This window comes from Leptodactylus fuscus, chromosome 1 (genome assembly GCF_031893055.1).
Source record: "Leptodactylus fuscus isolate aLepFus1 chromosome 1, aLepFus1.hap2, whole genome shotgun sequence".
Lineage (NCBI taxonomy): Eukaryota > Metazoa > Chordata > Amphibia > Anura > Leptodactylidae > Leptodactylus > Leptodactylus fuscus.
The window spans coordinates 272625820-272638121 of record NC_134265.1 but is presented as its reverse complement, the minus strand read 5'-3'; the positions used below and the strand labels follow the sequence as shown (position 1 = coordinate 272638121).

Here is a 12302-nt window from a genome sequence, read left to right as displayed (position 1 = left end):
TCGTAACCACTTAACACGACTTGTAAACCACCACTTCCGAAATAGAATTAAGCTTGGAGTCTAGGGAATTGTCACCTGTGGCGCTGCCTGCCAAGTAAATGTAACAAAACCATTATATATTGTGTAACTAATGATCTGCCCGTTATTTCACCAAATGTCAATTATCAGCTACACCGTCAGGAATGTGATCAACATTACACACAGCACCCTCCTGGGTCAGCCAAATGGCTTTCACTGTTTCCCCCTAAACAATGTAAACAAGGCAACAAATGGGTGACCACAGACATGAAATCCCAGGGCCTTTTAACACCATTTGGCTTCATTTTGCATACTCATATTTCAACTTTCAAAGAAACCAACATTACAGGAATGGAATTTCACAAAGACATAGCATTAATAAGTCTGCCTTTAGTGTGCAGGCTGAACACAGACAGCAGAGGGCCCACGTGCAAGAGATATAGAGTTTACCATAGTGTTCTACTTATTTCTCTACATAAAAATAAAAACAGTCTGCAAAAACACATGAATTAAAATATAATGGCTTTAGTGTGGTAAAATTACATTTTGTAAACTGAGCAAATATCACAGAGATAAATAGGTGGATGGATAGATAGATAGATAGATAGATAGATAGATAGATAGATAGATAGATAGATAGATAGATAAATGGATGGATGGATAGATAGATAGATAGATAGATAGATAGATAGATAGATAGATAGATGATAGATAGCTAGATAGATAGATAGATGATAGATGGATGGATGGATGGATGGATGATAGATAGATAGATAGATAGATAGATAGATAGATAGATAGATAGATAGATATAGATAAATGATAGATGATAGAAAGATGATAGATAGATAGATAGATAGATAGATAGATAGATAGATAGATAGATAAATGATAGATAGATAGATAGATAGATAGATAGATAAATGATAGATAGATAGATAGATAGATAGATAGATAATAGATACATGGATAGATAGATAGATAGATAGATAGATAGATAGATAGATAGATAGATAATGTGAAGTTTATTATACAACCCATCCTTATACACAGTACTGTAGCAATATAGATTCAGTACTGCAGGTATACAAACTAAGTTAACATGGATAGCTGATAGAGAGAGATAATATAATATAATATAATATATAAATCTGAGTTTGCATCCAGTTTCCATTTCTTCTTCTTCTTTTTTTTTTTTTTTAACATACGTAAACATAAAATATTTATCCTATTTATGTTCTCAGAATTAATTTCAATCTTACATGAAAGGATTATCAATGCTATTATTTATCTGTATCTATTTATTACCTATACAATGACTTGTTGGCTATTATGGCATCTGGGAAGCAGACTTGCATAAGTTTAATTACATATTTTTTTAATTAGTCAGGCGCATTTATTGTCTGGGTATTGGCGATTTGCATAACAGATGCCAATTAAATATTCTGTTCTCCTTAATTACAAACCATTATGCTGGTAAACTAACCTTTTTAAAGCTTCACTGGGTTAGCAGCTTTGAAAACCTGAGAAAAAAAATTCAACAAAGTAGGACCACTGTCTGCTGCTAAGTCCTATTCAAATGCTTACATTAATAACCCGCTTTATAATAAAATAGGTCGAGACAGATCTCTTTAAGTCAAGACAACAATAAATCAGAGCCCCACATATAGGGAAAAATAAAGGATTCCTTGTGCTGAATGTAAACTTCTGGCAAGCCTTAGTTAGTGTGCGGGTTCCCAGACATTAAATAGACGCTCTGTTCACTTTAGCATGAAGTCCCACAAGGAGCAGCGACCTCCAGGGATTCTTGGCTCTCCTGAACTCTCATTAGGCCTGCATATTAATGACTTGTAAAAATAGAAGGGGGTCTGGAGTATAGTCTTTTCTATTGAAAGGATTTCCCATACAATGCAGCAAACTGCACACAAGGCAAAGGCCAAGACAGAAGCTCTCATATCTCCAGCAACGTCTGCTTCATAAACTCTGCCTGGTGTCTGCTAGAAGCCACCACCAGTAATAGTGTGGATATCACTGAACTCAGAGTATGCAGACAGCTGGGGAGTACATTTCTATAGACATTGCCCTCAATTATGGGATCTATTCAAGATCATGGGAGTGGGTCTTCCAAGTCAAAATCCTCATAAGTACTAATGCTAGATTGCATCCTAGACAAAAGAACTATTGAATCCATTGTTTTTTTAAATGACTTTAAAAATGATATGTTGCTGTGTTGCCGACACAGTGACTGATTCTGTCTATCTATCTATCTATCTATATCCTATCTATCTATCTATGTATCTCGTTTCTTCTATCTGTTTATGATTATCTACCTATCTATCTATATCTATCCTATCTATCTATCTATCTATCTATCTATCTATCTATCTATCTATCTTGTTTCTTCTATCTGTTTATGATTATCTCCTATCTATCTATCTATCTATCTATCTATCTATCTATCTATCTATCCATCTTCCATTTATCTATGTAAATATCTAGCTATCATACCTAGTATCTATGTGTCTACCTTTAACTTATTTCTATCTATCTATCTATCTATCTATCTATCTATCTATCTATCTATCTCACATGTACATCATTCATCTGTTTAGTTATTATCTATGATTATCTATCTATCTATCTATCTATCTATCTATCTATCTATCTATTTGTCCCTCTTCTATCTACGTAAATATCTATCATATCTAATATCTATGTGTCTACTTTTAACCTATTTTATCTATTTATCCATCTCACATCTATTACTCTCCAAACATAGACAAGTATAGGAATGAGGTAGAGCTTTGAGAAGCTTAAAAGGTGAGACTCAGGAATATCATAAGTTTAGAAGTCCTAGATTTATTATGTATCCTGTAGTATTACTCTTGATTTTGTTCTGTCTATATTCATCACAATCTACATTTTCTTGCCTTTTGAAGCCACTGAAGCCCGAGGTGCTAAAACAACTTGAACAGCTATTTGGAATCCTTCTGTGCTCTGTATTCTATACTATCATGTATTGATTTCTTTATAGAAAGGTCACTTTGACATACAATATTTTGATCTTTTCCATTACACATATTCAACTTCCATCACATACATGAATGACAGTGCTCTTCACTTACTTGTCAAATTTGGATTGGCATATGATATAAGGTATTTTGGGATTTCAGCTTTTACCACTAAGGGGATAAAGAACCAATTCTGATTCCTGTTCTCATCAGACTTACCAGAGGATTGACCTCGATTAGTGGCGTCATGATCACTGTCTCCTTGCTCACTGTCTCCGTGCCCACTATCCTTAGAGCTTACTATGTCTGCTTCCTGGAATGCAGAACTGCAAATACAAACAGCACAGTATTGAGGAGAAGTAGAAAATCAAATATTCTTCTGCCATCCTATGGACACAGTGGGAGCTGCAATAAATGGTTGTATACCTACAGTATGTGACTGATACAAGAGTCCCCCTAAGCAGTATTACACACAGAGATAGGCAGGTGAGAGCCCAATAATGTCAAAAATGATTCAACATCCTTGCTATTAAACAGAGTAACTATTTTATGGTACGGATAAAATGCAATATCATCACCAAACAGCCCTTCTAGCAATGAATTTATCCTTTATTTCCAATGGAATGGAGCTAATGACTACACCATGAAAATATTATCTATCAAATTAATAAGAATAGGGAAAATAGAAGACACCCAAAAGACAGTCCATACCTGTTTACCCGTCGTGGTCTGTCAACTAGATAACTGAGTTCAGTACGTTGGTGTTTATTCTAAAAAATAAATGAAACACAATTGGACTCTAAATGTCACTGCAAGACACATGAAAGAGCTGAGAGCTACTAGGCTGATTGATGAAATGTGTATGCAGAGCTGCCTAGGCCCCCAGCAGTTGGAACACATCAAATATTGAGAGTGCATGTTATCTACTGTGCTAGGTTCAGCTAGAGAACATATACTGACATAAAAGGGCACCCCTCCCTACTGCAAGAAGTGATAGCAATTCTGGAACCTATGACAGACATGTGTACTTCTTATGGTGCTCATAGCATGGGTCGGGTTTAGGGAGGACATACCGTACACAGTCCATAGACCAATTTATATGATTGCTATGTATGAAGGCTTGCCATATGCAAAATGGATGTGTTATTTGCTCATTGTATCCAAGCAGCCTCCATTTAACACAGACGCATTAAACTGACAGAGCTTATTTACATAGCATTTATTTGGACATTTTTATTTTATAGATTTATGATCAATTAGATACATATAGAGGGCCATTCACTTAGAATACATGACAAAGTATTGTCAATCATACCGACTAGTTTGGCATTTTATTTGGCAAACAGAGCTCTATGCAGGAAAATCTCTCCCTGTTTGTTCAGCACCAATCTGGCCTCATTCACATTCAGGCAGTGTGGGCTACAGGCTGCAACAGTTTTCTAGGGGAATTCTAATGCCAAGACTTTGTTGAATAGAAAAAAATTCACTCATCATACTCTTCTAGCTGCCTTCAATATATAAGATATTGTTACCAAGTGTATTATAAAATGAGGATGACATGATTTGAAATTAAAATCTATTACTATAGATTGGCACTGCGGGATTTCTAACATAAATCAATACAGGAAAGTACATGATAGGCAAGGGATGGAACAAGCGGGTTCCTCAGAAATAGGCGGAAAGCAGATGATGTAGTTGGACATAGAGATAGATGAGATTTCATGTGGATAAATGTGCGTGGAAGGGGATTTGCAGATAACATGGGATCAGTAACATCTGCTTAGAAGGGAAAAGTTCTTTCTAATGTTAACCTATTTAGCTGCAGCAGTGCTGGACGTGACATCAATATACAAGTGACTGCCTTACCTCACTGGACAAGATGCTGCCATTGGAGATGATATCAGGCTGCTGGTCAGCATAGCCTGTCACTATAGCCCCACAAGGGTTGTGCTCTGTATCTGTGCTCCTGGAAGGGCTGCAAGGCTTCAGGAACATTAGGTCAGTTTTGGCAGATTCTGGGGTTAGGCAGACCTGGTAACAGTAATTCTGGTTATGATGGTGAGACCCGAAGCTCCCAGACTCCTCCACTGGTACCTGGGTTGCACTGGGCACATTAGAGCTTTGCACCAACATGATGTCTGACTTGCTGAGTTTCTTCTTGCGGGCTCTGGCTTGCCTGCTACAACAAGAGCAGCAGCACACACAGCAGTCACTGGCCAGGCAGCTGTAGATGTTGAGTTTCTTTTCCTTTTGGCACCTGATGGCTAGCACTATCATAGCTAGGAGGAAGATGAAGGAGACAGAGCCCAGGGCGATGATGAGAATGAGGGTGAGATCTAAGGCTGTGTCATTGGATCTACTGGAGCGATGGTTTTCATTGAGTTTCTCTACAGTGCTGTCCACGATCTCTACCTGAATGAGAGCAGTAGAGGACAGAGGTGGCTGTCCATGGTCCCTAACCTCCACTACTAGCTCGAAGGGTCTGTGGGGGTCTCTCTTGCTAGTGATTTTCCGTGCTGTCCTTAGTTCCCCGGTCCTCCAGTCCATACGGAACAGGCTCATGTCATTACCTCTGAGGATGCTGTAGGTCAGGCGGGCGTTCTCCCCTTCGTCCAGGTCTACGGCCACCACTCGGGTGAACAGGTAGCCCGGCTCTGCAGTCCTGGGCAGCCGCTCCTTGGCCGTCCCGTTCCTGCCGTGGGGGGAGATTATGGAGGGCGCATTGTCATTTTGGTCCACTATGACTATGTTGACCGTGGCGTTAGTGGACAGAGGGGGGCTCCCGCTATCTCTAGCCTCCACCATGAAGCTGAAGTCCTTGAGCTGCTCGTAGTCGAAGGTGCGCAGGGCATAGAGGTAGCCGTTCTCGGAGTTGATGGACACATAGGTGAAGACAGACATGCCCTGGATGTCGCACTCCAGGATGTGGTAGGAGACATGAGCGTTCTCCTCCTCGTCCTTATCGGTGGCGCTGACTGCAAAGATGTAAGCCCCGGGCACGTTATTCTCAGTCACATACACATTGTACACAGTCTGGGAGAACCGGGGCGCATTATCATTGACATCGGCCACCTGCACCTGGATGGACTTGGTGGAGCTGAGGGGAGGGCTGCCCCGGTCCCTGGCCAGCACCGTCACCGTGTAGGAAGGCACTAGCTCCCGGTCCAGGATGCCATCCGTCACGATGGTGTAATAGTTCTTGTATGACAACTTGAGCCTGAAGGGCACTTCCCCGAGGATTTCGCAGTGGATCTGCCCGTTCTCCTCAGAGTCCTTGTCCGTAACGCTGAAGAGTGCCACCACCGTGCCCGGGGGGGCGCCCTCGCTCACTGACTCCTTGACGGTGCTGAAGCTGATCTCGGGCGCGTTGTCGTTCAGGTCCAGCACCTTGACCATCACCTTGCAATGTGCGGGCACGGCGTTCGGCCCCAGGTCTTTGGCTTGGACGTAGACCTGGTACATGTTGCTCTCCTCGTAGTCCAGCTCCCCGGTGATCTCTATGCGACCCGTCCTGGGGTCTATGCTGAAGATCTCCCGGACACGGGGCGAGTTGTGGCTGCTGAAAGAGTACACCACCTCCCCATTTTGACCTTCATCCTGGTCGGTGGCATTGAGCTGGATTACCAAGGTGCCAGGGGGCGAATTCTCGGGCATGGACACGGTGTAGACGGGCTGATCAAAGACAGGCACGTTGTCATTGGAGTCCAGCACTTTGATGGTCAGGAGGGCAGTGCCCGTCCTCTGGGGGATGCCCCCGTCCATGGCAGTCAGCACGTACCTGTGCAGTGCTTGTTGCTCCCTGTCCAGCTGCTTCTTCAGCACCAGCTCGGCAAACTTGTTGCCATCGCCCTGCGTCTGCACATCCAGGGTGAAGTAGTTGTTAGTTGTCATCTCGTAGGTGCGGAGGGAGTTGTTGCCCACGTCTGGGTCATAGGCGCTCTCCAGCGGGAAGCGGGTACCGAGGGTGGCGCTCTCGGATATCTCCACCTGGATCTCAGACTCGGGGAAAGTCGGGGAGTTATCATTAATGTCCAGCACCTCAATCTCCACCCGGAAGAATTCTAAGGGGTTCTCCAAGAAGACCTCCAGGTGCAGCAGGCAGGAGGGGCTCTGCTTGCAGATCAGCTCCCTGTCGATTTTCTCCTTGACATAGAGCACCCCATTCTCCAGGTTCAGCTCCAGGTAAGGGCTCCTCGAGTTAGGGGCAGTCTGGAACCTGCGGCTGGAGAGTTTTGTAATGTCCAAGCCCAAATCCTCAGCGATATTCCCCACGAATGTACCATGGTCCCTCTCCTCCTGCACCTTGTAGGCGAGCTGGGAAAGCAGACCATCCACTATGCACACCAGTAGAAATAAAACAATCATCTCCAAGAAAGCACAAGGTACAAAAAATAGAAAAATCAAAGCAGAGCAGTGTGAAGAGAAGTGCACTTGTGTAGTTAGTATTCCTGGCAGGTGGGCTCCCTCATCAGGACTCGCCGGTACAATCCCCTATTATTCCTCTGTCCTTAGCAAACGATAAATCCCAAGTAAAGCAGCAGTCCCAGCTCAGGCTGCTCACATAGTCATTGCCCAATGACACAAGGTGCTATATCCACTGCACATGGTGTCTCAGCTACATTACAGCCTGGTGACAAGCTTGTGTCACTTTATTTCCTGGAGTCTCCACATTGCACACATCCCATAGTCATTCTCCTCAGTGCTGACACTTTTTTTTAGCTTTCCCGGCTGCTCCAGCTGCTGGGGTCTCTGCTGCCAGTGTCTGAGCTCTCAGCTCACAGCTTAGCTGTTTTTGCGCAGCGCCCTCCTCCTGCCAACCAATAGGAGGCCCGGCAATGCCAGGGGGCGGGGCCTGCAAGGAACGTCAGTCTATTAGCAAAGAGGCGTCATGTGGAGGCGGGAGAGTGTGAGGAGAAGAGGCTGCGCTCTCCGCCGCTGTCTCCTCAGCCCATAGCCTTGGCTGTGCCTCCGGGGCTGCACATTAGGACTGCTATATATACACCTAGCTATATACTCGCGGCTGCTGCTGCTGGTATTATGGATATAGGCAGAGAGACTACTTTGTCATAAGAGTGTGTGGGAAGGCGGGGGGGTTCTCATAGTGTAACCGGAGCTCTCCGTTATGGAGGTTCAGCAGCCTCCTTGTGACGTGAAGCCGGGCAAGGTGAGAGGAAGGAGGAGGCTCGGGAGACGGCCAGGGAGGTTTGTGAGAGCTGTAAGGCGATAGTTGTGACCTCAGAGCTGTCTGCCGGCACAGTAATGAGGACGGAGCAGCTTGTGTCTGCCTGGCAGCTGTGTGAGGAGACGGGCAGAGCTGCCGCCGGTGGTACCTCATACCTTACCAGCCTGAGGTGACTGTTACACATTGTCGGGTCCTTTCACTCCTCATAACGTCACATGACTGGTACATTCCAGTGCCAGCCGCTGCCCCTTCCTTCTAGCCATTGCTGGCACCCTTGTGGTATGGGACTTTATAGTGACACGTCTTATTAGAGCTACCTTGTGCAGAATTTGGCATGTATTTAGCTAACAGTTCATTAACTTTTATTCATTATAGCAACACATGTCTTACAGTTCAAGGTAAATGTCACAAAGCAGGTACAAGATCCCTTTAAGACAAAGAAGTTTTATTTACATAGCATTACTTATAAGCCACGCCCCTGCGCCGTATATGCCACGCCCTTTGGATTAAATACAAAAACATCTCACTTAGATCTGGTCACCTTTCAAAGTTTTTGGGGTCTTCTTATTCTAACATATTGCCATTAGTTACATGATTCCAGATATTGCCTGGCTATGCCATCCATGTCTGACCAGGGCTGGTGCAGTCACTACTACCTCACTACATACAGGCTGTGCTGTGACAGCTCTGCTTCATCCATAAGACGCCCAGTGACAGTAACCTTGTAGTACCACAGACCCTACAGATCAATAAATGCAACCAAAGCTGTAGAACTGCCAGACAATGTCACAGCAAGTAAAATCGTCAGCTACAAAGGGTTAACCTAGAAATACAGTAACACATGGTAATAATTGTCTGTTGTTGAGCTGTTACCTGCCAGGCTGCTCTAGCCATTAATGTAAGGATGGAACTGGCTGTGGGATCTTCCCTGTAACCAGGCACCATGGTGATATTACACAGAGGACACCTAAAGGTGCAACACTGGCACTTGTTGATGCCAGCAGCCTCCAGGGCATGACTAAAATAGTTATGTATATCTTATGGGACAGGATCTTACACACTGCATAACAAGAGGGAAACCCCAATTATTACCACTGGGGAGGTGTATAGCTCCGGAAAGCTCCTGCCCAGATCAGCTGCTGCCAAGTAACTCACACTGGAGGGAAGACATGAGAGAGTCTATGAAGGTAGAGGAATCCCTCTAGTGCCAGGAAACCACATCACCTGGCAGCAGCTAGTATCTATCTATCTATCTATCTATCTATCTATCTATCTATCTATCTTCTATCTATCTATCTATCTATCATCTATCTATCTATCTATCTATCTATCTATCTATCTATCTATCTATCTATCTATATCTGTCTCTATTCTATCTATCTATCTATCTATCTATCTATCTATCTATCTATCTATCTATCTATCTATCTATATCTGTCTCTATCTATCTATCTATCTATCTATCTATCTATCTATCTATCTATCTATCTATCTATCTAACTATCTATCTATCTATCTATCCATCCATCTCTCTATCTATTCATATCTATCTATCTATCTATCTATCTATCTATCTATCTATCTATCTATCTCTGTATCTATCTATCTCTGTATCTATCTATCTATCTATCTATCTATCTATCTATCTATCTATCTATCTATCTATCTATATCTGTATCTATCTATCTATCTATCTATCTATCTATCTATCTATCTATCTATCTATCTATCTATCTATCTATCTATCTATCTATCTCTGTATCTATCTATCTATCTATCTATCTATATCTGTATCTATCTATCTATCTATCTATCTATCTATCTATCTATCTATCTATCTATATCTGTCTCTATCTATCTATCTATCTATCTATCTATCTATCATCTATCCATCTCTCTCTCTCATATCTATCTATCTATCTATCTATCTATCTATCTATCTATCTATCTATCATCTTCTCTTATCTGTATATATTCAGTGTATCCTATCCCTCTTTCTTACTTTCTCTTTGTGTATTTCTCTCATTCATCTGCCTATCTATCTATCTATCTATCTATCTATCTATCTATCTATCTATCTATCTATCTATCATCTCTTTATCATCTATATATCTATCTATCTATCTATCTATCTATCTATCTATCTATCTATCATCTCTTTATCATCTATCTATCTATCTATCTATCTATCTATCTATCTATCTATCTATCAAACATGTAGTTGTTTTCTATCCATTTCTCTTCATCTTATACATTTCTAGCTAGACTTGTATTCTCTCTCTCTCCTTCCAATCCAGGGTAAGGGATATAGAAGATGCTGACATATCTTGCCATGTTGTGTCCCTGGCATACACTACTATGCTGCTGCTATGCCCATTGTCTTCTCTCCTTCATCCCATAGGATTACTTTCTTATGTTTTATTACTTATAGGAAAGTAATTTCTAAAAAGCAGGAAACCGTATTGTGGTTGACAAGGATGGCATTAACCCCTCGGTTGTATGCCCTGTGTATCCCTGGCAGTACCATGGCCTTGCCTGGCAGTTAGAGTGTCACAGGGCAGGCTGGCAGTGCCATGGGTGTGACTGTCTTCCATCTGCAGTGACGATCAGCCGGCCTGTGACTCATGAGTGGGACTTGTTAGTTTTCTCGCTAAATCCACACATAATATACAAGACATGGCTGATCAGTAGGCGTCCTCTATAACATCTCCCCCGCCGGTCCTATAGAAGAGCACAGTGTAATGCACATAATCCTCCTCATCCTCACCTCCCCTGGCACCTCGCTATACCGTGCCACAGGCAGGCACAATACTTTATCCTACACTCCTTACATGACGGAGGAGAATCTAGGGCTTGTCTATCAATCCAGCCCTGACTGCAGCTGAGGGAATAGCAATGGCTAACTGCAGCTGCCGGTGCAGCTAGTGTGGAACTACAGGTGACAGCAGAGCCATCACTGCTACATAATGACTCATTAGCTGCTGCACAGACAGGAGAACCACAAGCCCCAGCATCACCAGCCTCCTGACGGATATTGGAAGGGAGCCAGTGACAGCTGTCGTTTATTTTGGAAACGCTGAGGCGCTGAGGAAGCTGCGATCAGATTTCAGTGGCTGGAACCGCACACAGATAATGGATGAGATTAGCACGGGGACAGGTATCGCCATAGGGAAGTTTCATTAAAAGCCGCCTGCTATTGTGCACTCGTAGCGATAACAATCTGCAGACAGGGCGACATTTAAGGAAAGGAGATCAAATCAATGTCCTGATATTAAAAAACGCACGCTTTATGAGCGCAATATGCGCCTTGTAAAAGTCCCCCCTCATATTGGCTCCCAATTCATACAATACATCCAATTGATTGCAGATTATCCTTGGAGCTGCCGTAGCCTGGATGGAGCAGACATTCTTCTACAGCTCTTGCAAGTGTGGATTCCAAGCTCCCTCTAGCGTGCAAATGTGCACATTGCAAGTCTTTTTTTTTTAATTCATTTTTATTCTAGAGATCATTTCTTCTGTTTTTTTCCCTGCTGCTTCTCTTGAAGCCTTTCCCCCAGGGCTTATGTAAATGCATTAATCGGTTCAGGTGAGCTTTATCAGCTATAAATCCACCCTCTTTCGTTTGTGTAAAATGTATGGGCTGACTGTGATATTCAGAGATTCTATCAAGCCAATGTAATGTATTATTTCTGATCCTAGTGTATACTATGTATATCTTATTATTATTATTTAGCTATAGTGTTTACCATAAACAGAATAGTCAATGATTATGTGACTCTCAATCGCCCCCACCCCGACGTTGCTGTTGATTGTGCTTGTCTGTAATTAACTGGACGATCGATCGCTGGTTTGATACATTGTTTTAACACCGTGCCATATACTCAGGGCACTTAAACATACATGGGGAATGACATGAGGAGAGTCTCATTCACACTGTGCTGAGAGAGAGAGCTCCAATCTGGAGGCATAATGCTGCTTGGAACAGGAGGCAATGATACTGATGAAGCTCGTTATATCTACACCATTCTCAACCAGCTAGCTGTCCACCCACATGCCAGACGTGCTGTGCAATTGACCCTCCGAATACTTGG

The 12302-nt window shown here is 42.8% G+C and overlaps 1 protein-coding gene across 1 annotated transcript in view; it reads right to left on the bottom strand.

Annotated features, from left to right (window-relative positions):
- Positions 1-7777, bottom strand: part of PCDH10 (protocadherin 10) — a 79300-nt gene extending 71523 nt beyond the window's left edge. Inside the window, exons 1-3 of the mRNA XM_075287484.1 lie at positions 4896-7777; positions 3741-3799; positions 3249-3355 (exon numbers count right to left, since the gene is read on the bottom strand). Of these exons, the coding sequence (XP_075143585.1) occupies positions 3249-3355; positions 3741-3799; positions 4896-7394 (2665 nt within the window). The 5' untranslated portion in view covers positions 7395-7777. The remainder of the gene's footprint in view (positions 1-3248; positions 3356-3740; positions 3800-4895) is intronic.
- Between the last annotated feature and the right edge of the window lie 4525 nt (positions 7778-12302).